Raw genomic sequence first — 25,851 nt, 5'->3', positions numbered from 1 at the left:
GTGGAGGAGTTTGTTTCTGCTGACGGCAGGGCTGTGCACGGCCTCCCTTGCTTCATGGTCGGGTACGGCTGCCGGTGAGCGTGGACGTGCCGTGTCACAGCTGCGTGTCCGTTCATTGCAGATATCAACATGGCTGGGGAACCTAAACCCAACAGACCTAAAGGGCTGAAGAGAGCAGCCTCCGCATTGTACAGGTAGGTCTCCACCGCGCCACCTCCCTGCGGCAAGCTCTCCGGGCTGGTATTTACCTCCCGGCTGGGGCTGATTTTCGCACCCTCCCAAGCTGCTGCCCCAACCTCCGTGGCCCTTACCCCAGGCAGCCCTGGGCTGCTGCTGCACATTCAGATCTTCTCCTCCCATGGCCTTCTTGGCCTTTGCAGTGCCCCTCAGTGCTAGACTGCCAGGAGGAGAGCCAGCGAGAGGCATCAGCGGCAGACCCAAGGTTGGCCAACACCCATAGCGTTGTGGGACTCTGCCTGGACATGGTCCAGCCTGTGAATGGTGTTGGACCTGGAGATCGTTGGAGAAAGGCGGGCAGTATACCTGCTCTAACCACGTCAGAGGTCTTGAAAGAGGTGTACCAAGAGAAGCGCTCCCCTCCAGCCCCAGCTCCTCCAGCTAGGGAGTAGGAGTGGGGCACGGTGGTACATACTGGGTGTTGGCGGAGAGCAGGGAACAGGGATAATTTAGGGAAAGATAATGGAGAAAAGGGCAAGAGAAGAATGACAGAGAAAGGAGAGAAGAAAGGAAGAAAGTGGGAAGCCCTTGGGGCAACAAATGGAGGTGGACCAAGGAGGTGGCCAGGGGAAGCCCCAAGGGAGCCTGTGCTGTGGAGCAGTGACCAAGGGATCAAGGGAACGGGAGGGACAAGTGGGACGTGGAGTAGGTCTGTGGGATATATAGCGTGTTACAGCTGTCAGAGTGAGCCTGCAGTGCCGCTGTTGCCAGCTCCAGAGACTTTATCAAGATTTTCACAAGAAGTGAAGATTTTCATTTAAGCCCCAGAGTCTGGAGTCATGGGAATATGGGAGAAACTCATTAAGTTCCTGCTCCTGTGGTTGCAGAAGGGAAAACTTGAAAAGGTATTTGGAGAGTACCCTGCAGGTTCAAGAACAAATAACAAGATCCCAAAATGTGTTTTAATTATAAACTCTTATTATTTTTATGCCAGTCGCATGGTATGGAGACTGGGGCACTGAGTCAAGATTTAGAAGGTGTGATGTTGGGAAGAAAAGACTAAAATCAGTATCAGGGTTATAGGTGGGTGTAATAAAAAAGGAAATCATGAGAGAGCTGTAGGTTTTTCTACAAAAAGAAAAAAAAGTGAGAGGGATGAAGAGAAATGAAGAAACCTATGATTCAGACTCAGCCACACAGTCCAACACCGGTGTGCTACAAAATGGCAAACCTCAGTGGTCGCAACGCTCTTCTGGCATAGGCAAACCCACCAGAACTTCAGCAACCCTCCTACCACCACCCGCAAGGCATCTGTTGAGACCTTCCATGAGTCTCTCAGCCGAGCTCTTCCTTTGCAGCTTTCACCAGGCAAATTTTTCCTCCCACCCTGGGACAGCTTGGACCAGAACTTGGCCCTCTGGATTCACAGGGGATGCCAGTTGAGGGGAAGTAGACTTTGCATTACCCACGCTGATGTATGGAAATAAATAGAGATGACATGAATCTTTCTATTTAGCTGCACATATACTACTTACGTGGTGCTGGTAGCCGTAATGCAAATCAATTCATTCCATACATCTTGCAATAAAGAGCATTTCATTTACTATTTGTCCGTGCCTTGACCGCTAATCCATTTCTGTTGAAATGACCAATATTTCAGACTTCCAGGCTGCCACGTAGATGAAGAGAGAGCGAACAAGAGATGTTTGCTTCCTCCCACAAATACAGATATGCTAAAATATGGGCCAGAGAACTACACTGCTCTGCGCTTCGGCAATATTTCATCCCAGATTGGCTGTCAGATTTAAACTTTGCCATCTGGACTAGCAGAACTTACGATATCTCACGGAAAGCAGGGAATCCAGGTTTGCAGTGAGCCATGGTTATAGCTTCCCTAACCATCATAAATTTTTCTAAATGTTAGACTTCAAAAATCACAGCACTATAATTTATAGAAATGCTGTGTTAAACACATAAGATTATTCTTTCAAAGGTTGGGTTTTACTTTGCCTCACTCCACGTCTGTATGAGAGGGTCAAGGGGAAGGGAAGGGAAGGGAAGGGAAGGGAAGGGAAGGGAAGGGAAGGGAAGGGAAGGAAGGGAAGGGAAGGGAAGGGAAGGGAAGGGAAGGGAAGGGAAGGGAAGGGAAGGGAAGGGAAGGGAAGGGAAGGGAAGGGAAGGGAAGGGAAGGGAGGGGAGGGGAGGGGAGGGAAAAGGAAATCTCATTTTGGATATAGAGGAAGCAACAATCTTGACAGTCTTACTTGATCCACCAGCCCAGGAGGGTATCTGGGTGTTTAATAGAAATCCTTTGGGATGTAGCCTCCCATCTACCTTCATTAGGTAAAACACACACCCAGGTTCATGCCATCATAAATTTTCTCAGGTCTCTCCACAAGAGGGACCTTCAGTTAATATCAAACCTTGCTGTCATCACTGCTCTCCCCAGCTCTCTCCAGATCTTCAGGGCCTCCCTCCCTCTGCCTCTGGCATTTGCCAGAGCATCCCTTTGCACATGGAAAGTCCCCTGGGTGCTCCTGCCCGGCATCCCGGCCACCGCTGCTGAATGCGGATGTGCCTGGAGATACTGCAAATGAGTTAGTGAGGATGGCTGGAACATGAACTTGTATTTTCACCATGTTCCCCAGGTATTCACATACTGTGTCTCAAAACCTTTTGCCTTCTGGCAACGCCTTTTTTGCCTGCGTAGCGAATGTTTGGACAGGATTTCCTGGGGCATTTTGGGCCATGTTCAGGTCGATGCCAGTGATCCTGCTGGGCTGTGAGTTGGCTGCTTGTTGCCGTGGACTGGGAAGGGAAGGTGGCTCTGCCCCAGGGCAGTGGGGTCTGCCAGTGCTGCATTTGACCTTTGGAGGCACAAATCTCTGCCCTTCCCTGTAATGCTGGTGCTAATGTTGCTCTGTAGCCAAAAGGACAGTGAGGACAACCTAAGCAAGAACTGCAAGAGCAACCGGGTGTCTGGCAGCTCAGTGGCCCAAGGAACTGTCTCCGAAATGGTAACAGACACAAACCGCTGCTGACTTATTTTCACAGTCTACAGATGCAAGCGGACAATGTCCTTCCAGCTCAGCTGGCATTCGCATCCCTTGTTATACCCATTACGATCCCTGCAGAAAGCTGGTGTCAACCCGTCTCCAAACAGATCCACTCCTCGCACATCTCGGCAGTAGTGCTGGGAGCAGTGACACCTCGGCAAGCCCTGGTGCCAAATCCACACAGACGGGGCTGAGAAACAACCACAGGGCAGAGGAGGAGGCGAGCAACGGTACCCAAACCCAGCAGACCCAACGCTGGCAGTAAGAATGCGCACGCTGTCCCAGCCTAGAGCAGCCTCGCTGCAGCCCTGGCGTCTTGGAAATGCTGAGCTCCCTTCCCACGTTTCTCTCCTGGCTTCCCACTACCTTGGCTATTTACAGGAGGAAGGAATCTCACACCAGATACACAAGACCTTAAAAGCTCACTATTTGATCAATGCCGGATTTTCCAAGTAGCTTTCCAGTGGGTATTATTTCTACTGCTGCAATAATTAAGGTTGTGCAACCGTTAGTAGAAGGATGTGAGCTGAGCACAACATGTCACTTGTGATTATCGGTGCGGGGCTGTCAGCCAGTAATTAAAAGCACAGCCGCTCAAATGTACGTTTGCTATTCAGGTACATGCTCAGAAATGGCACCACAAGTGTAATGTAAAGGCAGCACATACATACAAACAATTGCCCTTCCATTATGAATATTTGGATTTTGAACCTTTGTGAGTCATTAATAAATGTTATTTCATTACTAAAGAAAAACAAAGCAGAAGAAATGCATCAGGAGGTGGAAGCATCGTGTTACTTGACACAGCCTTACAGCCTTCTGCTGCCTCTCACTCTGATTGTCCCTGCTTTATTTTTAAGGGGTGCGATGTCACCAACTGATTGAAAAACAGCAAAAATTATTCCTGTACACAAAGGAAGGCTGGCCAGGTCACTGAAAAATGATCCATCAGTCTCAGGAAGGTTTCTCCTACGTGCAGTGAAATTTTCAGGCACACTGTATCCAGATAAATCACCCACGCTAAGGCACTCACTTTCACTAGCTTTTTTCTTGCATTCATGTTGGAAGACCTGCCTTTTGCTCAACACCTGAGTTCCAAGGGTGCCGGTAAAAACATCCAGCCGCTGCCTCCCTGGCATCATCTGTTAAGCCATGACCTGACTGGCATGTTATACAGGGTCATACAGTCACAGACTTCTGAAAATCCCTTATTTCAGCCCGCTGCCTTCCTTGAGGGCTGTCTCATGGTTAGCAGGTATTGAAAGCGGTACTGCCAGAGGCTGAGATCAGAGCATTTGCTGTCCCGCACCGCACTGAGTCTAAGGGTGGATTCATCTCACATGAGTTCAGCCTCTATGCTGTCAGGGCTTTTATGTGGTCTGGTTGTCTGGACTCCCTTTATGCTTGCTGGATAAAAAAACCAGTTCTTCACCTGACAGTATTTTAGATGTCTGCCTTTTCATGTGATGTACCATGACCTGGAACTGCCTCTTTTTCCCCTGGCTTGGATTTATCTCTTTACATTCCCAGTGTCTGAAGCCAAGTGAAATGAATCCCACTGGCTTTGGGAAGTCAGGACCAGCTCCCCAGGATAATTATGCCCCTAATTCCTTTTGAAACGGCTGGAAGTGTCTCCAGTCCCCTGAGGATTTGGGCCAGGGCAGGAGTACCACCCCCACCCTCTTGCTTTTTACTCACAAATATTAATAGATGCTCTTGGACCTACTGCCCTGCAGATCAGTTGTAAGCCAACTCCGCTGCGTCTGTAAACAAGGTGCAAAACCGGGCCAGTAGTGATTTCCACCAGCAAAACGCAAGGCTGCCCAGCTTTGCTCACACATTCCCTACTGCAAATAGCGTAATAACGTTTACAGTGTTTATTAGCCACTTCATATACCAAACCGCTGGTTTGACCAGTCTTGAAAAAGGCTTAGGACTTCACCTGAGGTTTTAGGCTTCTCCATCCTTCTCCAGTCCACACCAGGTTGGATCTACATGTACTTGAGGCTGGGCTTCATCCCGTTGGTGCTGGAGCTGAGCCCAGGAGTGAGGCGGAGGTGCCCAGACGCCACAGGGCAGGGTCGGTGATGGAGATGGAGGGTGCCCACCCCATTCGGGCCTTCATTCCCTGTTCTTAGATGCAAGGCTTTGCCCGCGACAGCGCTGACAGCAGCAGGGCAGTGCCCACGCGATGGGGTTGGAGCTGCAGCTCCTCTCCATCCCCATCTCTCCAGGGAGCCGGCCATGTGCTGAGCCCACGGTGTCCACAGCTCTACCAACGGGGCTCCCACCGGGGAGCGAAGGCTTGGAAGAAAAGCCAGCTCAGACCAGGAGCGTGAATAGGGTGAGAAGAAAGGAGTGCGGGCATTTCAAAATTTTGCCAAATGCCCCCAAGCTTTGTGTTGTTTATGAGCAAATGGTCTAAAGCTGCCTCATGGTCTCCAAGCCACAGCGAGCTTCCCAGCAAGAGCAACAGCCCATGGAGGGAGTTTTTGCCATGAATAAAGACACTGCTTCATCCCACTTGGAGTCCTTGAGCCACAAAGAGATGCTACTGTCTTCTCTTGCCTGTGGCTACAGAGAACATTGGCTCCAGGGCACTGCTGGAGCTAGCCAGAAGCAGTTCACCAGAGCCTGTCAGGATTGACAAATATTACAAAATTGCAGCAATTTCATTTAAGTTGCATCTAAGGAAAAAAAAGAAAAACAAAAAATGAAGAGGGGGAGTCTGACAGTGTAGAAGCATCCTAGTTCAATTTTCCTTTCAAATGACTTCCTATTTTGATTGTATTCTGTGTTTATTGGATTCAAACAGAGCTGGAGTCAAACATCCTTGGTGATCAAAATAGATTGGCGGGCTGAGGGGAGCTATTTTCTTGGAGATTTTCTGTATTTCCAGGTTTCATCCCAGGCTAGAACGAAAATCAAGTTACCAGTCACAAAAATCTCCATGAAAATACATTTCCTCATTCCATACTGCCCATCTCCTCAGCCATAGAAACAGGCTGGTTATATTCCAACAAGAGCTGACGTGGTAGGAATTACCTTTCCCTTTCAATTCAGAAAAGCACACAAGGAAATAAATACAGATGACACAGTGGTTGGGACAGAAGGCTGCCGGGATATTCATTTCTCCTCTGTGAGCCCAGCAGAAATGTTTTCTACAAGTCAGGTCAGAGGGGAGGACGCCAAGGCTGAAAAGATGTTGAAATTCATCTATGCTGAGACTGTCAGCAAAATGGCTATTCTTCATCATGCAGTTGAATTCGGAAGGCTTATGGTGATAACGCCTCCATAGTCACATCTCCCCCACCACCACCCCACCAGTGCTGCTTACTCGGCAGCGAGACCCTGCATTCAGCATCCTGGCCAGCCGTGGATGCCGTGGTCAGCAGCTGCTCAGAGATAAGGTCCAGCTTTATAAAATACCTCCTCGCTTGGAGTCACCGTGGCAGTGCATGACGGTAGCAGCAAACCCCAAAAGAGGCAGGAGGTGCGAATGCTGCCTGGTTATCCTTAACCCCTTGCACCAGCCGTCTTTGGCCCCGAAGGAGCCCTGGTGTCTCCAACCCTCCAGAGCGTGCTTTGGGTCACCCCGAGGCATAGGCTGAGTCTCCGCATGCTGCCACAGGCTTCTGGGGAACCTGAGGAGCATCCGAGGAGCAAGGAAAATACCCATTTAAGAAACCAGCCAGTTACTGAAACTAAACATTGGGTGGGAAGCCCAGTACCAGTTTGACCAGCGTCCTGGGTCAAGCTTGGGATTTCTGGTCCAAACCACGCTTCCCACCGCCCGTCCTGGCCAGCCACATGTTCTTCTGGTCACTTCTTGCCTAAGATGCAGGACACCAAATTTACTCTCAGCTACATACTTGAGTGCACCTCCTTCCCCCTCCCCGTGCCTCAGTTTCTCCTGGCTCAGAGTCCTTCCCTCTCCCCATCACTCTCTCTTTCTTCCCATTAGATTTTCTTTTTTTTATAAGCCACTTCAAACGGTTTCACGATGCAGGACAGACTCTTTGCTTTCAAGGGCTGCAATAACCACTCTCTTTGTTCAAAGCAGAGAGGAGGGAACATCAGCATAACTTATTTAACCAGCATTAATTCAGCCAGCAGCACACAAGGGAACGAGACACTGTGTTTAGCTGGGGGTAGCTGGTACTTTCAGCAGCGTTGCTCTTCCCCGCTGCTGAGAGTGTGCCGGGGCATCAGGCAGCCCCAGAGCGGGTGTTGTCTCTGAAGAGCTGTGATTGCCCGCTGTAACCACTTGGTTTGTGCTGCCTTGTGAAAAACCAGCTGCAGCAAGACAGAAAGCGTGCTACTGGGTCTCCAGGGAGTGAGAAATGCATTGCTCCAACTTTGGGTTAAAATGCAGTTCAAGCTTAAGGAAACAGGACGTGGGCAATGTCTCGCTGGGAGGAGAGAGGTTTAAACGTCTTTGATAGCAAAGATGTTAAATTAATAAATATCACCTTCTTCCTGACTTCTCCCTTAACAATTATATATGGTATGAAAAAAAAATCGTACAAGGGTGGCTGCAGGGCAGTGCCCTCCTGACACGGGGACGGTCCCGCGGTACAGAAGGCAGGACGGAGCGGTATCAGCAATGCCATGAGTTCAACTGACGCCTTACAGACACAACCCATTAGCCGTACTTCCCACTTCTCTGCGCGGCCGGCTGGGGATGGAGGGCTGGTCCCCCCTCCCCAGACTCGGCCATCGCTTCAGCAGACATCCCCACGGGGTGTTTGCGGACATTTCTCCCCACCCCAGTTTGTAGGTTTTAATCTACCCGCACATCTTCTTGCTCCACCTGGAGATAACCGGGTTAACATTCTGCTGCCAACATCACCCTGTCCAGTGCGTTCAGCCCCCCCAAATCAAGGATCTGGGAGGCTCAGCAGGCGATGAGGGAGTGATAATAATAAATTGCCAGCACTAATTAACCCGTGCTATGCTCACTCTGTCTCTGCAGCGGCTACGACTTCGACTATGACTATTACAGAGATGACTTCTACGACAGGTGAGCAGGGGAGGCATCAGCCAAAGGGGTTTTCTGCGGGGCAAGATCTTCCCGACAGCGTGGCTCCTGCCGTGGGGAGCAAGGTGGGGTGCAGGGTGGTCCAGCCCAGCCCAGTGCAGTGGGGTCCGATGGCCAGGCTGTGCCCTGGCTCACCGCCAGCGCTGCTTGGGCTCCGGTTGTGGCACCGGATCACCGGCACCGCAGGGCTGGGGGTGCTGCAGGGCTGCTTCAGCCCCCCTCGTGCTTCCCCCCCACTCCAGGCTCTTCGAGTACCGGGGCCGAGTCTCTCCGGTGCCCAGGGTGGTTCCTGTGAAGCGGCCGCGGGTCACCATCCCCCTCGTCCGGCGTGTGAAGGCGACACTCCCCGTCAAGCTCTTCGCCAGATCGGCTGCCATCGCCAACAGCTCAGCCAAGTTGAAGTGTGAGTATGTGCATGGGGCGCAGCGGGACAGCGTGGAGACTGGTGCGCGCATGGACCTCCCGTCCCCGGGCATTCACCCACAGGGCCAGATGCTCCTAGGGAAAACCTTAAAAAGCCCAAAACATCGGGAAACAACAGCCCGAGTGAGAGCCTTTCAGAAGCCCACAGGCTGCGAATGCAGCAGGGAAAGATGCAAGTACAACCTGAGCGTGCCAAAGCCTGGGGTCAGCCTCCACAACGTGCCTGGACAACGGACACACAGGGTTTTTTGGGTGCATACGACCACCCGCGGCACCCCCAGCTTTCCCTGCCGGTGCTGTAACAGGCAGCAGGGCAGCGAGGGCTGGTGGTGGAGGAGGGCACGCTGCTGCTCCGGGCAAAGCCAGCCTCTCCTTGCCTGCCCACCAAGCCCCTGTTAGCTGTGCAGGATGCCCTGCACACCACTCACCGCAGCTCCTTCCAGCGTAGACAAGCTCAGATATGCCATGCAGCGAGGTGTGAGCATCACCGCATGTTGACCCCAGGGATGCAAGCAGTATGTTTCTAGCGTGGGGTTTCTAGTTGATTTTTTAACCTGCTCGGCGAGGTGACTTGGGCCAGGCAGGGTGAGGCAGGCACCTCGGCTGCTCTGCGGGGCACTCAATGCCTTTTTTTCTTTCCTTCCTCCAAGTGAAGTGCAGCGAGCTGCAAACAATCAAAACTGAGCTGACACAGATCAAATCCAACATTGATGCTCTTCTGGGCCGACTGGAGCAGATCGCTGAAGAACAGAAGCTGTCCGCAGGTCAGTTGGGTGCGCGCGGATGCCTCGAGGCTGGTTCGAGAATGGGCAAAGAGTGCAGGGAAGCGCCCTGCAGAGCTGGCCTTGAAACCATCGCAGCTTCGAGCATCCTCTGGGCTCTGACGGTGAAGTGTCGACCCCCAGGTTCCAGGGTAGAATCACAGGCCAAAATTACATGCCAAAATTGCCCAAATTATGGAATTGGGTTTTAAAATTATGACTTTTTTTTTCTTTTGTCATATAGTTTTTATTTTTTCAGTTTGCTTTTTTGTTCTATTATTCTATTCCTGTTCTATTCTATTCTATTCTATTCTGTCTGCCTCCCTGTCGTGGTTTAACCCCAGTCAGCAACTCAGCACCACGCAGCCACTTCCCCCTCCCCCTCCCAGTGGGGTGAGGAGGAGGATCAGGGAAAAAAAAAAAGTAAAACTCATGGGTTGAGATAAGAACAATTTAATAACTAAAGTAAAATATAATACTAACAATAGTAATAATGAAATATAATAATAATAGTAATGAAAAGGAATATAACAAAAAAAGGAAGGGGGGAGGAAGAAAAAAAACAGTCGTGCACAATGCAATTGCTCACCACCCGCTGACCGATGCCCAGTTAGTTCCCGAGCCGCAATCCGCGCCTCCCGGCCAGCTCCCCCCAGTTTATATACTGGGCATGACGTTCCATGGTATGGAATACCCCTTTGGCTAGTTGGGGTCAGCTGCCCCGGCCATGCTCCCTCCCAGCTCCTTGCACACCGGCTTGCTGGCAGAGCATGGGGAACTGAAAAGTCCTTAACTTAGGATAAGCGCTACTTAGCAACAACTAAAACATCAGAGTGTTATCAACATCATTCTCACACTCAATCCAAAACACAGCACTGTACCAGCTACTAAAAAGAAAGTTAACTCTGTCCCAGCCGAAACCAGGACACTCCACACTCACTCCAGAGCGATGCAGAGCAATGACCTGCTCTGCCCTCTCCAGGGTTGCTTTCAGGCAGCTTCCTCAAAATCAGCAAAACTTCCCATTGCAGAAAAAACCCTAGATCCATTATTGACTTACCAACTGAATTTGGGGGCCCACTGGATTAGTGTCATCGGGTGCCAGACATTGCCTCCCCCAGCCCCTGATCCTGGTGGCTTGGCTCTTGCTCTCACAGAGGTACGGAAGAAGGCAGACGGCAGCAAAAGCGAAATCTCGCAGGAAGACACGGCATCAGAGGCAGAAGTCAACACGGAGGAGCCGCTGAACGGGGACGAGGGTGAGGAAGAGGGTCTCGCACGGGATGAGTGTGAAGATGAACTGGTAAGAGAGTTTGGGTAATACATCCCTCCAGCCAAAGGAGTTCAGTAATGGACCACAGTTTTACTGGAACTGACTAAATCCCCAGAAAAATAGTTTTTCCTTCCTCAAAAGAAATTGTTGTATTTAAATCCCGTGATTGTTCACAGCTTGTTCTTTCAAACTGTTCTGCTGCTTGCAAAAGCATTGACCTAGCAAATGCCGGTGGAGACACTGAAGAAACGTGGTTGGCTCTTGAAATTCGGACCACATTTGTCCTTGATTTCACAACTGTTAATTAATGGTTAAAACAAGTTGCTCTGCTCTCAGGTAATTCTCAGATGGATTGAAACATATGGCAAAGACAGGCCATGCTAGATTAACTGCACTTCCCTAACAACGTGGGTTTGCAGTGCCCTTTTGTCTGGACGGACACCAAATGGCGTAAACCTAGTTATAACGTCTGAGCAAACCACAGCCGCTGTGCATGAAGCTGTACATCCATAGCGAGGGCAGCACGCGAGCATGGCTGGCCTCAGGTCATGCACACACCAGCCCCATCAGTGGTGTTAGTCCTGCCCCGAATAAGGACACTCCTGCTGAACCCAGCAAGCAAACTTGGTGCCTAAAAAGCATCTGGATGGGAGCCCTGTTCTTGGGTACTCTGATGCTAAGGTGTCGTGGTTTAACCCCAGTCAGCAACTCAGCACCACGCAGCCGCTTCCCCCTCCCCCTCCCAGTGGGGTGAGGAGGAGGAAAGCAAAGGAAAAAAAAAGTAAAACTCGTGGGTTGAGATAAGAACAGTTTAATAACTAAAGTAAAATATAATACTAACAATAGTAATAATGAAATATAATAATAATAGTAATGAAAAGGAATGCAACAAAAGAAGGGGGGGGAAAGGAAAAAAATCAGTGATGCACAATGCAATTGCTCACCACCCGCTGACCGATGCCCAGTTAGTTCCCGAACCGCGATCCGCGCCTCCCGGCCAGCTCCCCCCTGTTTATATACTGGGCATGACGTTCCATGGTATGGAATACCCCTTTGGCTAGTTCGGGTCAGCTGCCCCAGCCATGCTCCCTCCCAGCTCCTTGCACACCTGCTTGCTGGCAGAGCATGGAAACTGAAAAGTCCTTGGCTTAAGATAAGCGCTACTTAGCAACAACTAAAACATCAGCGTGTTATCAACATCATTCTCACACTAAATCCAAAACACAGCACTGTACCAGCTACTAAAAAGAAAGTTAACTCTGTCCCAGCCGAAACCAGGACATAAGGGTAATGTAGGGCACTGTGTTACCACTGGCAGCACTGTCATTTATCCCAAATTAAGACTCCTCTGAGAACAGGATCAGCTCCAGACCCAGGCAAAGGGCAACAGGGTGCTGGGGTGGAAGGACAGCCCTGCTTGCTGCCTCTTCTGCAGGACCACAGCCCTGGGAAGCTGGGCTGGCTGGCACGGCTCTCCCGCAGAGGCTTGGGGCACGCCAGGGCAGCTTCTGAGCCTGTACTGAGTGTCCCCTGCAACAGCTCTGCTCCTTCCCCACCCCAGCACTGGTGGCAGCAGAACTGAGGATGAAGCTCAGCATCCCTTTCTTCTTCCTCACCCCCTCATCGCTGGGGTGACCGCACCACATTGCGCATGTGCAGCACTCTTCCTATGGCCAAAAAGCTCCTCTAACTGCAAACACTTCCCAGTTTGTTTGTACTCTTCTACTCTGCTCCACCTTAGTCATGATGGATGAGGGATCTCAACGGAGCCTTTCAGCTGCTTCCGTTTCTGGGGCCTCATAGCTGAAGTCCATGACTCCTGGTAAATCTAAGAAGAGATGATTAAGGGGAGACGTCATAACAGACACTGTAAAGAAGAAAGGCAAAACTGGCCTCCATCTCTATGTCAATTATTAGGATAAGGAAGGTCGGGTTTGAATTACATCAAGGGAAACAGATGGTAGAAATTTGGGGGAAACTTGCTGATGCTAGTGATGATAAAGCAGCACACAGCCTGTCAACAAAAAAATGTGGGCTTTTCTGCCATTAGTGGGGCAGGAAAACAGAGTGGACAGACGTCTGCTGGCAATGATTTAAGAAGAGCTGGTCTTCGTTAAGAGTAGCTGAACAAGATTACTATTTCAGCTCCCTTCCATCTCTATTTTCTGTAACTCTCTGGCCCTAAAGTGGCATTGAGATCAGAAATATTTTAGTGCCAACATCAGACAGGCTCACATGTGCTCAGCATGGGGCAGGTTAATGTGTACAGTTCATCTGCAGGGATGTTCTCTTAAGCACTGCAAGGCAACTCACAAAAGACATCCTTTCTGTTTTGCTCATGACCTTACAACACTGAACAGTTTTGAAGTCTTTCCAGCTCCTGGGGAGTGACTCCTTTATCCCACATCTCTTCGGCTTATACACATCAGTGTAGCCTTCACCACTTGCTGCCCATGGACATGGTGCCCACCCCGGTCCCTAGAAACATTCTCTACCCTTGGCTCTGAGGGGCAGTGGTGTCGCAGGAGAAGAGTCAGAGGTCAATCAGACAGATCTGATCTAGTAGTTAGTTTATTGAGTTCTAATCAGTAAGTTTAGGTATGTAAAATATTTAATAAGTACAGTTGGATTGGCAGTCAATACTTTACTATTTACTCCACTTAAAGTTAGTATGGGATACAAAGATTATCGTGTAAGCTTATTATACATATCTTAAATGTTACATGCATGCAAAAAATGTCACTTACCAACCCATCGATGCCTGGTGTCAGGTAAGGGATCTCTCAGCCTCGAGGGGTAACCTTGAGAGGCGTCCCTACTCAAGGGGAGATCCCTGCCGCGCAGCCAGCTGCTATGGAGGGAGAGCTCAACGGGCTCTGATGGCTGCAGATATTTATAGTGTGAAGTGGTTGATTCGTAGTCAGATTTTCTGCTGTGTTCATGCAGTTTCGGCCATTTATCAGCCCAGTCTCCAGCCAAACCGGTTATTTGGGTTTGGTGCTGGGTTCTCACTGACAGCCTCGCACAATAGGATTCACTTTGTTTAGGCTTACTTGCTAGGCATCTGCCTGGACCGAAGTCCAGTTAGTTCAAACAGGAGGAGTGCATCCATCACAAGTGGGAAAGACATAGTTTATGCAAGGCAGGAACCAGACCTGCCAACACTTGGGCAGTACCCAGCACAGAGGCTTCCCTGCCATGAACCTCTTCCCCATGGTGACAAGTGGGGAAGATCCAACTGGACTTGGGTCTTGGTCCCACCTATACCCTGTAGACAACTGTAGGAGGTCTCCGGGGACCAGCAGGCCTGAGCATCCCTGTCCGTAGGGGAGTTCACTGAACCAGAGCTCATGTGAAAATACTACGGCTAAGCAGAGTGGTGCTTCACAGTGGTGGTAGCCCCAGCTGGGTGAGGGGGAGCATTTCAGACCCCAAGGGAGTCAGGCACACAATTGTCATTGAAAGCCAATGGGAGCTGCGCAAATACTCCTTTTAGCCCCACTTCCAGCGCAAAGTTGGCTGCCCTGGTTTTGTGCACAAATCTCTGCTTAGCCTTGGTGAAGTTTCCAACATCACCTGGGGAAATCAAGTCCAAAATACACGCTGCAGCCCCCAGGGAGAAGGACAAAGGTGGGGGGGGGCCCTCCCAGCATGAGTTTGTGCCCTTTTCAGAGAGGGTGGGCAGGAAAGGAGCTCTGCAGAGGAAGGATAAAGTAGGTAATGCTTCATTCCCACATGCTCTGCCACTAGGCTGAGGGACCTGGGAGGCCAGAAGACAGACAGGACCAGTGAAAACCAAGAAGAAAAAAAAGCAGCATTGAGTACCTTGGCCTTTTCCACGTGCTTTGTCACTAGGTCCCTTGGTCCCCTGCCCCATTGAGCAGTGAGCTTACACTTTCCTTAGCCTTCCTTTTGCTGCTGGTGTACCTACAGGTGCTCTTCTAACTCCATCGCTGCACACTGGAGGGATGGCTCTATATTCCTCCTGGGTGACTCAGCTCTGCTTTCCATCTTCTAGGTTCCACCTTTTTGTGTAGGAAAAAGCTCAGTTGGGAGCTTGCTGTTCATCCATGCTGGCCTTCTGCCACACATGCCTGACTGTCATCAGAACGGGCCATTCTTGTGCTTCAAGGCAGGTGTCCTTGAAGATGACCCAGATGCCCTGGCCTCCTTGGCCTCCAGAGCAGTCTCGCATGGGATTTTGCCAAGCAGATCCCTGAACAACCCAAAACCTGCTCTCTTAAGTTCAGGGATTTGATTCTGCTCTGTATCTTGGTCACTTCTCTCAGGATACTCAACTTGACAGTCTCATGATCACTGCAGCCAAGACTTATCTCCATCTTCACATCTTTGACCTGTTCTTCCTTGGTCATCAGTAACAGTCCAGAAGAATGTCTCCCCTAGTCAGCTGGTCAGTCAGCTGTGTCAAGAAATTCTTCTTGATGCTCTCCAGAAATCTCCTGGGTTGCCTGCACCGAGCCCTGCTGCCCTCCCACCAGATGCCAGGGTGGTTGAAGTCCCCCAGGAGTACAAGGGCCTGCGATCAGGCGGCTTCCTCCAGCCATCCAGAGGAGACTTCATATCAGGTGGTCTGTAGCAGATGCCTGCCATGATGTCACCCATGTTGGTCTGTCCCCTGATCCTCACCCACCAGCTCTCAGCTGACTCATCACCTGCTCCAAGGCAAATCCCTGCGCATCTGGGCTGTTCCTTTGCCCAGAGCACATGCCACCTCGCCTGGATTTCCTGAAGAGCCTGTTCCCAGGGCGCTACCTGCTCTGGAATTGCAGAGAAGGAGCCTTTGTTCTGTTGCCAGGAGTCACAAGCCTCCAGACTTCCCTCACTTGGGAGTCTCCATCCACAGCTCCTTTGAGCGTAGTCTCCAGCTGTCCCTTCTTCATGCATTGCAGTCCTGAGGCTTTTCCCCTGTAGGGTCTCTGCAAAGACCCTGTTGGTCTCCCTGATTGTAAAAATCTATTTATATCTCCCCCAGTGCCCTGTAAACCAGCCTGCTGCTAACGAGGTTGGGACTGGGCTCCCTTGCCTTTCCATTCAGATTTCCTAGCATCCCCTGCAGACTTCTCCTGGATCCATTTCCATCTCGAAAATATTCACCACAAAATTTGGCCTATGCAGGAGATAAAATACTACTGCTGAGCACCTAATTCTTTTAACGATACTGCATTGCAGAACGGCTCCAGGAGGGGGACTCAACACGCCGTGCTTTCAAAACCATGGGGAGTGGTTCAGCACACCGGCACTACTCTTGTGGCCTTTGGAGTGATGAATATTATGAGTGTTATCATTCTGGATGAGGAGTTCTGCTGCAAACTGGGACTAGTTTCTGTGTTCAACAGCCGAGTCATTACATCGTGCACAATTTGCCGTTGCGCACTGACTGCACCTTAGCATCATCGGGCAGTTCCAGTAATGATGTGGGAATGCCTGTTCCCTGGTGCGGGCCATTCCTAGGTCCCAAATTAACTTCTCACAGTGCTACAAGCCAGGAGCTGTGCGAGCACATGCAGTAAACTTTATGAAAGTGCCAAGCATGGACTTAACCTGGCCGTGCAGAAATTAGGCATCCAGCCTAAGCATGGCAACTCATGCCACAGGCTCCAGACCTGCCGTGGGACGTGCCCACTGGAGGTGCAGACTCTGGTGTAGCCCAGATCAGACACCTGACTTTACACAGGGGAAGTGGGCTTAATTTCATCCCAGTCCCTGTGAGGTTCAGCAGGAGCCAGATTTCAAAATCCAAGAGGGAATCATACATCCCAGGTCTGTTTGGCAAAGCCCTTCTAGAATAAGGAGCCAGAGGAAATTTTGGGGTTTGCCTGGGACTGCGTTAGCCAGAACCCACAGCCACGGCACCCAGTGTCCACATCAGGTGTGTTTTGTAGCTCCTCCACCATGCTGAGCAACCTGATGTTGCTCGCAGCATGCAAGCTCTCCCACCCCATGGTCCCAGCTGGTCACCACATGTGAGGTGTCACGGTGTCCCAGGCAGGGCAGGAGGGACACGGGGTGATTTACTGTTTCTGGTTCCCTTTTTCCTCCAGGAGAACAGCCATTACACAGATGTGGAGGATGCCAGACTACAGTAACCAGGTACAGCTCACACACTGCTTTTTAGAGGCTGATTCTGAGCAAAAGTTTTCATTCCATGCACGTTGGGGTGGGGGGGTTGCTGCTTCAGAAGATGCTCTTTTCCACTGGTCCTCTGTGTTTTCCTAGCACTGAGCCTGGCTGCTCAGCTGGGTCACTGATCAGCCCCTCACTCCCTTTTCTAAATCACAAATCTTTGAGGTTCAAGGAAAATGATGTACCTTTTTTTCTGCCCCCCTCCTTACAGCCCATTGAGAACAGCAGTGAGCAACAGTGTGAGGAAAGCACGAGGCTAAACCCTGTCCTAGCACGTTGAGCAAGACAAGCTGAATCGAAGTGCTGCTGTTGTCTCTACCTGGCATTCAAAAGGAGAAACACGGCCCGACATCTTCCATCCATCTGTAAAGCAAAGACAAAGAAAACTCATCATCCCAGTGAATCCCCACTACCCTGTGCAATGGATTCGGAGCTCTGCAGCCAGCAGAGGCAGGAACCAAACCCTGCACAATCCATCACCACCACTGACTGGATAGCAGGAGAGCGGTTGTGTCACCAAATGAGAAAGAGATGTTATAGAGCTTTTTGTAGGAGAGGAGGGAGAACTAAGACTAACCCAGTAAAGACATTTTTTCCCGTGCTAGGTGAGAGTCAGAGCATTTGCTAACTGGGGGAAAAGTACTGTCTCAGTTTGGACAATTTGTGTTCTCACGCTAAAGGTCGTGTTGAGGAAGAGGGTGTGGGGTGAGCTGTCCTCCCAGAATGGTCACCTCCTGTCGTGTCTCTTTTGCCCCATGAGCTGCTGTGGGTACACGGTCACTCCCAGGTGGAAAGGAGTCGGTGCTGGTGCATGTGCTGTGCTCTTTGCAGCTGCTTGAAGAGAGGGGAAGGGGAAGGGGAAAGGAAGCTGCCTGCAGGAAAGCAAGTGATCCCAAGCAGGAGAAACACAGCATGCATCATCTTCAATGGTTTGGTCTCGTTCTCCACTGGGAAACCACTATGTAAAGGCTGAGCAAGTCTCTGCAGAGTGAGGGGGTGCAAGCATGTGTGGATGAGACCCTTTTCTTGGACCAGCTGCTCCCTGGAAGGGATGTAATCCACCCACTTCTCCAGCCCAGTGCCAGAGTCATCAGCCCCTTCCCCAGGGTGCTCACGTCTCCTCTTGCCCCAGCCTCGCTGGGTCTTCACACCGACCTGGCACGCCAGGAGAGCGGCGCAACAGCTCCTGCTCCTGACTGCGAAGGCTGTGCTCCATCACCGGTCTGACGGGTCCGCGCAGCGTGACAACTTGCCTGAGCGTAACAAGACCGGTAACAGTGAATACCCCGAGCACGATGCATGCGAGCGTGCAAGCACCTCCCCTGCCTACCCAAATTCAAGCTGCTTTTGACCCATGCCACGTGCTGCGAGCAGAGGGCTGCAGCAGCCAGCATGCGGCTTGTGGTGGGAACCCCCTTACACCACAACACCCAAGAGGTCTCTCGGCCTTTCTCTTCTCGTTTGTTCCTCCTTGGCAGGCTTATCCAGTTTTTCTGAGTTTGGGGTAGAAGGGACTGAAACTCACGCAGCACTTTATTCAGATCAGATGTGTCCTGCCCGTCTCCCCTCTTCCCCTCCAAAACACACACACACATATCAGTGCTTTGAATCCAGAACGGTGTCCACACCTTCTCCTTGGTCAAACCCTCCCCCAAAACGCGTGGCCCCCCAGATCGTATAGAGTGCTCTGAAAGGGGACTCCTGCTTTCTGCTCCAGCGCTCAAAGCCAGACCTCATCTACGGCATCTCTCTTTGAAGGGTGAAGGGGAAAAACAAGTCCCGGGGGCAACGCTTCCCTCCCCCGAGGGCCGTCCTGGAGCAAGCATGGCTCTTGAAGCACAATGTTTTATTTGCATTTCTTAGTTTCAAATAATTCATGAGGGATTAAAGGGATAACCGTGCTTTCCCCTACCTTTTTCCGGTTCCTGTACAATTTATCCATTGTGTTGTACTGAGCCGTTGTAGAGCTGTTTTCTAGGCTTTGAGAGATGAGCTGCAGTTTTTGCTATGAACTGACTGTGATGCTGATGTTTGGGAGAAAGGTGACCTTGTACATACAATCCTGTATAATAAAAGAAAGGAATCTAATTTGCTTTTGCTGTCTCCTCTCTCTGTCATGCATACATGCACACACACACACTTTTTTCCTCCATTTCAGAGAAGTGAGTCGTCTTTCCCTTTCTAAGCTTCAGCTCTGCCCACAGGATTTGCTTTCACTTACACAAGGTGTATCCCACTGGGCTGATCTGGGTTCACAGGGGCTCTGAGACTTTTCCTCTGGAGGCCTCGAAACTCATTTAAGAGCAGGGGACAAATCCAGGCCTTTAATCTCTGGACTTTGCACTGGTCCAGCTCATATCAGACTGGAAAAATGAGGCTGCTGTTCCAGTTTGCACAAGCCAAGGGTGCTAATAAATGCTCCTTAAGCACAATGTCTTCTGGCCGTCTCCCCAGTCTCTTCCTCAGCAGAGCAAAGCTGACACCGTGTTGCCATCTGTGCACGTGTTCACTGGAGTAATCATCCAAACCCTGGCACGTTTGGCACCTGAGCTGTGTCTGGAGGGCACCAGTGACCACATGGGGAGAAGCCAGCTGCTACCACGCTTTCAATGCTTTTTTAAGTTTCCAGTCCTAGAAAGTTGTCTCCTGAGCCATCATCCAGCACTGAAGGGCAAAGCTGCCTATTGCATGTTTTCAAGTTCATGGTGAGTCTGGGGATGCTTGAACATCCATCCATCCGTCCATCCATCACCAGTTCACTTCAAGATGAGGAAAGCAGCATCGTCAGGCTAATGGCTGGATGTCTTTGTGGCTGGGAAGGAGGAGGAAAGGCGGGGGGCGGCAGGGAAGAAAAAAGGCAAGTCAAAACGTTTGGCTATCAAGAAGATCAAAATCAGCCCAACCTTAGGTCCGTTGAGCCGCGTACCTGGGCTCTGAGAGTGACCATGGCTCAGTGCCTCAGAGCAGAGCGCTTCCCGGCTCCATCCCCCCCCGAGCCCCTGCCTCACCGGCCAGACGCTCAGCCTGGCACTGGGCTGGGGGCAGGCAAGTGCAGCGCCATGCAGCTCATCAGCTTTAGGCCATTAGAGCAGGGTCGAGGTCTCCTAGCAAAAAACTGGTTTGATTTTGTTAATTATTTTGGGTGGAGAGTGAGGGACTTTGAGAGCTGTTAGGCAGGCCCCTGTATGGTCGTTCACTTTGCTATTGGCTGTAGATAGGGCCTCAACGAAATGAGTTCTGGGTTTTTCACGCTCATTGAGTTCTCTAAGTGACCATGCAGAAAACCTTCGCATGAAGAGGTGAGGGCACGGCAGTGGGGTGGGAACGGGAACGCGCACACCGCCCCTTTCACCCCTTAAGGCCACAAAGCAGCTGTAAAGCTTCCTGCTGGCTTCGCTGGGTCCATCAAGAGAGGAGCAGAGGGAGAGGAGGTGTCACCCCCTCCCTCTGAGCACTGCTTTCCCAGGGACGGAGCGGGAGGGCAGGGGGAAAGGCAGATGCCCACGGCAGGGACACGAGGCACAAGAGCAGAGCTTTGGAGAAAGAGGCAGGTGAAAGCACACGGGCAAGAGCAGCCGGGGCTGTAGAGGTTTAAGGACTCCAGAGTGTTTATAGCGAACACGCACACACAGTGCGGACAAAGCCATCGGGGCTATTTAAGTGTGCACCTCATCACAGTCACTCCTGTTCCCTGACTCCCCCATCCCATCTTTCCAAGCGTGAACACACACGTGAGATACAGTGTGGGGTGCTGCATGCTCAGAGCACAACGCAGCGCTTTAACCCCAGCCCATCCATCCTCATCCTCAACCCCAGCCCAAACCACGCTCTGCTGTCGCAGGGGACCAGACAGCAGTGAAGAGCAGCAGCCCCATTACTGGGCTTGTCCTGGTTACCAGAAAGATGTGTGGTTCTCACCAAGGCATTTTAAATATCCATGACACGAAAAGATCTGTCAGATCTCATTAGCTCTTGAATGAATATAAAGGGGTCCCACCCTACATGCACCCAACCTCCTTTTCCATGATCCAGTGTCCCCATAGAGTCATTCCCAGTAAATCATCCCTGCCCTGCTGGGATTTGGGAAGATGAGGGTTGGGCCAGTCCATTCTCCCCAGCATTCCCCCAACAGTTAATTCAACATCTGCACATTCTGAAGAAAAGTGACCAACATAAATTGAGCAACTCAACTGAACATACACGCAGTTTCCATCTTGTGAACTGGAAAAAAACCCATGCTTTTGTTAAAGCCTTTCCCCACCACCCACAAAGGCAAGATCTCATTACCAAGTGTCCTGGACCTCGCTTGGCTTCTCACATTTGCTGCTCTGCTTGTTGCCATCCCGTCTGCATTTGGTGGCAACGGCAGCGTGATCTTTGTTGGAAACAAACCCAAAGGTCTCAATCCCCACTGCCTTGCCTGCACCCCTGCAAAGGAAACATGAAATGTATGAGGTTGCCGACACACTTTGGACTTAAATGTGCTGCTCTGGATGGGAACAGCAAATGTGCAGGAAGCTTTGGTGCTCTGCTTTTTCATATGCTGGCCTCAGCAGTCATTAGAGCAATAAAGCCGGGTTACTCCAGTCCCAAATCCTCCTTTTATGTGCTTCTGGACATGGAAAGACAATCTGTCAGGCCAAAATGCCTGTAATCTTGCATTCAGTTTGAGTCAGGAGATGCAAAAAAAGCCCCACTGACTTTAATCAATCCTATTAACTTTAACGAGTATCACAGTTAAAGCCCATGCAACGCTTTGGAAATACTTCAGTTATTGCTGCTATGATAGGACACATTCTTTGGGGAATTTGTAAAAGCCAGTTGCTGCCCTGTGAGAGCTGTCATATCCTTCCCGCATTGTCTTCCCATTATTTGTAGATTTAATTCCATATTTTTCCTCTTCTCAAGAAAGTGGTGGAAACATTTGGAGATGTGGTCAAGAACCCAAGGGCTCCTGGTGGAGTCTGTCCATCCTCTGCCAGGAAAACACACCCAAGCCTTGGACGGGACAGTCCGACACCAAAAGTACTCAGCCATATCCGAAATCCTCTGCGCACATCTGGCAGAGGGGCTTGAGCAGCCGTTCCTGCCTGCGCTAAGCCCCGCGCCCCCAGCACTGCTCACGTACCCATCGTGGTGGCATGTGGACGGGCACGTGTCAGTACGGACGCGCTGTATCAGTTTAGCAAGAAAACCCTCAAGTTCAGCACCTTTTCATTGCCCAGATTTACTTCCTAGCAGCTGGATTATTTTCTCTGACAGGTTTGAGAGGGCTCCTCAAACACAATTTCCTACGGATCCCAGCTTTCACCCCCTCCCTGGGCTGACAGCCCCAGTGATTCACCCAAACTAGTTGCGAAGGAGACCCAGAGAAAGCGTGATCGAGACAGACAAGATGTGAGAGGGGGAAAAGGGAAGGAGAGGGGCGAGAGATACAGGCAGAAGCAGGAACCCGGGCTCTCAGCTCTGCCCGCAGAGCTGCCTGCGGCACGTGAGCCTCCTTAACTCCCGTTTGCAAGCAGACGTCACTGGGGGCGAAGCACAGACCAAAGCTGCAGCCTCTCCCATCTGCTCACCGACCACTTCACCCCTCCTGCCCCGCTGGTGGGCAACCGCTGCGGCTCCTCCTCAGCCACCGCAGCTGAATTCACCCCGCTTGGGAGCCAGTGATGTCCCCACTTGGCTGTTGGGTTGGCTGCGAGCGGCTGGACGGAGATGCTTTCGGCCCGTCAGCAGCTCCAGAGCGCAGACCATTTGAGCAAAGCGTAAGCAGCTCCTTGAGGCCAAGGTGAAAATTTCCTGCATTAGGACCACAACCGAGACTGGGAGGCTTTGGGAACTTTTATCTGCACGTCTCCTTTCATAAAACTGCTTTGGGTGTGACAAGGTGGCAACACTTAAATATATCCATTTAAATTGCTTAAAGACCAGTCTGGCTGTGGGGCCCAGGGACCCAAATGCAGCGTCCTACCCCATCGCAACGCAGGAGCCTGGCAGCGCAGGAGGCTCGTCCTCGTAGGCAGGTCCAGCCCCGACCATGGGCTCGCACGGCTGCGTGAGCAGCCCCAGACCGTGGCGGCACTGCGTTCCCAGAGGCAAAAGCGGTGAGGTCTAAGTACCACCAGAGCCGGCTAGTAATACCGTATCACAGGGGGAGAGAGCGTGTGCACGTGCTGTTAACAGAAGAAATTAGGAACTTGTTTGCATATCAGCATCTAATATAATACTTCAGTAAATGCATTGAGAGCTTTATGTGAAGGGAGTTCAGGCTGGGAGGAAGCAGGCAGCTAGCAGGAGGAATAGGGACAGAAGTAGAATGATCTTAAATATACCATAATGAACTATCTTTGTGCCTAAAAGCTCTTCTAAAGTAATTCACATACACCTGGCTGATTGCATATGAACGAGGAATCAGAAATCAGTTTTATGTACTCAGAGAGCTTACAGCCAATGCAGCCACCTGGGACGTGCATTTGCATTCAAAAGCCTAAACTTCAAGAGACACTAGAGAGATAAAAGGAGAAACAAAGATGTGTTAAAACAGCAGTGTGGAAAGGTGGATTTAAACTAAAAGGACAGCAAAAAAAAAAAAAAAAAAAAGGCAGACATTAAGAAAAGTGACAGCGCTGGCACCCAACCCTCCAGGACACCTGCAGCCCAAAGTGTACAGCAGAGGCACCCAACCCAGCAGACAGGTATCCCCACAAAATTTTCCAGTTCTCATGGCTCGGACACACAGACATCCTAGGAAGAAGCAGCACAGCAACTCGAAAGGTATCCAGGGGTTACGTTGAAGCAAAAATATAATTCATATCAGTTTTACTTGTAGTCATTTGCTCTCGGTCTGTTACAAAACAGCCTGGCTTTAAATCTTACCCGACACGGCTGTTCACATCTGCACTTGTCTGGCGCTGGGGGAAAGCGAACTGCCTTGAACCCAACAGCCATGGACTGGCCTCTCTCCTTGCGGAGCACGAATCCCGAGGACGTGGCGAGGGGAGGCACCTCTCCAGGGGCCATACCCACCGTGCCCGTGGGAAATTCAGGCTGGGCGGCATTTCTTCCTGCCAGGAGGCAAACAGAGGGCACAGGGGCGGCAGGTCAACAACGGCTGAATCTCTGGGGCATGCAGGTGGCTGGTCTTTCATCTGATGTTTCTCCTGCTCTTGTTGTCCTCCCCCAAAACCAAGCAGGTCATTGAGCAACGCACCCTTGCTCCAGCCTCACCGTTACCTGTCACATACCTGCACACGTGACATAGTTTTCCCAACAAAGCCGTCATAAAAATTTCTCTTCCTTCCTTGCAACACCGGGAGCGTTCCCCAGGTTGCGGAGCTCAGCCCCGGTCAGCACAACGCTGCAGGCAGGAGCACGGGGTTCAGAGCGGCGCTGCCTTCGCGGGGACTGAGACACTGGTGGGAAAGTGGCCCAGAACATGGCTGAGATGAACAATGCTGACACCGCAAACCCAACATTAAAAGTCAAATGCTTCAGAACCGTAATAGCAAGAATAAGGACAAAAGATGTATTTGGCTTCTCTAATTCACTCCAGGTCCAGCTTTCAAAAATCAAGCGCTGCTTTTGCAACTCCTCCTCACCCCTTTCAACTCATGCCTTAATGGATCTGAATTATTCTCCCAGTGGGGAAAGCGTTTCCCCAGCAGCAGAACATACAAAACCTGCACTGAATTTGGGAGCGAGGTACTGAAACTGGCTGGAAACAACACAGAACCAGCCGGCCAGGGCAAAAACCACAGCACTCACCTACAGGAGGTACGCTTCAACTGTCATAGATTTAAGACTATTTCTGTCTCTCATACCACTTCACTATAACAAACAAAAAATTCTGGGTTTATTGCCATCGTTTCAGCTGTTTTTCTGGTAAAAGACAGCTTTGTCAGTTAATTATAAATATATATATGTTGAAAATAGTTGGTACGATGCTGTCTTTCTACATTATCACAGTAGACATCATTTCCCACATTATAATTTTTGTTGTGGGATCATTTTCCAGTCCAAGACAGATCTCAGCTCTTTTCTTACCAAATAAAAAATAATTGCATTGGCAAACGAGCAGCAAGGCTCCCTGCCTTTCCAGCCATGAAGCCCGGACGTATGGGAGAGTCCTCTGTCCTCCAAAACCACAGCCAGGAACTATCCTAATAGGATGGGATTTGCATTTAGATATCCAACTGACACCTTTACTATCCATCACCACTGGTTGTGTACGGAGAACGTCTGCCTTGGAAAATTGCTAAACACATAGCAGGGACCAACTCAAAGAGTCTGCTGAACTTGAGCCAGTAAAGAAACTGTAAGAACATGACCGCACAGATGATATGCAAAGAGCAACGCAACTTAGAGATGGAAAACCCTGCTTATACCCTAATTCAGATGTGGCGATAGAAAACACGCAGACAGCACCAGTGAAAAAAGAGTGTATATAGTCTAATCCCTTCTGTGCTTCAGAAGACAAGGAGTGGCCATAGCGCCGGCTCGGCAGAGCGCTCGATGGGAACGCAGAGGGATGGGCTGTATTAGTTCCTACCTCTGTCTCATTCCCATCAGCTCTGTTCCTCACAGCACTCCCCTCTTCCCTTCCTCTGGTTTCTTGCCTCCCAACCCACTTGCATCATTTCAACCCACAAGGCTGTGGATATACAAGACCCACTGGGAATATCATACTCCTCTGGCAAATACTCAATGCTTAACAGGCAAAGCGTGGTGCACTGGGCGTTACAATCCAAATTAGAAAGGTAAATCTGATATACACCATCACCTTTTTAACAGCAGAGCTCTCAAACAACAGTATTTCAAGATAGCAGGGATACTAACCCAGAACCAGTGCCTCTGCACACACAAATCGATACCTTTCTGATTGCATCTCATAGTTTTTTCTCTACAGCATTTGCATACTTGCCCAATCCTCGCCTTTTGTTATTTCTATGCATTAAGTTTAATCTTATTTTTTCATTA

At 50.5% G+C, this 25,851-nt stretch overlaps 1 protein-coding gene across 2 annotated transcripts in view; it reads left to right on the top strand.

Annotated features, from left to right (window-relative positions):
- Nucleotides 1–18,945, top strand: part of RALY (RALY heterogeneous nuclear ribonucleoprotein) — a 141,505-nt gene extending 122,560 nt beyond the window's left edge. For both annotated transcript variants that reach the window (XM_050907576.1, XM_050907577.1), the window contains exons 4-10: nucleotides 122–194; nucleotides 8,209–8,256; nucleotides 8,517–8,677; nucleotides 9,348–9,461; nucleotides 10,616–10,761; nucleotides 16,794–16,842; nucleotides 17,087–18,945. In XM_050907576.1, the coding sequence (XP_050763533.1) occupies nucleotides 122–194; nucleotides 8,209–8,256; nucleotides 8,517–8,677; nucleotides 9,348–9,461; nucleotides 10,616–10,761; nucleotides 16,794–16,838 (587 nt within the window). In that variant the 3' untranslated portion in view covers nucleotides 16,839–16,842; nucleotides 17,087–18,945. The remainder of the gene's footprint in view (nucleotides 1–121; nucleotides 195–8,208; nucleotides 8,257–8,516; nucleotides 8,678–9,347; nucleotides 9,462–10,615; nucleotides 10,762–16,793; nucleotides 16,843–17,086) is intronic.
- The last annotated feature ends 6,906 nt before the right edge of the window (nucleotides 18,946–25,851 follow it).

Source organism: Gymnogyps californianus, chromosome 17 (genome assembly GCF_018139145.2).
Source record: "Gymnogyps californianus isolate 813 chromosome 17, ASM1813914v2, whole genome shotgun sequence".
NCBI classification, from domain to species: domain Eukaryota; kingdom Metazoa; phylum Chordata; class Aves; order Accipitriformes; family Cathartidae; genus Gymnogyps; species Gymnogyps californianus.
The sequence above is the reverse complement of the archived record's forward strand: the minus strand, read 5'-3'. Positions and strand labels throughout refer to the sequence as shown.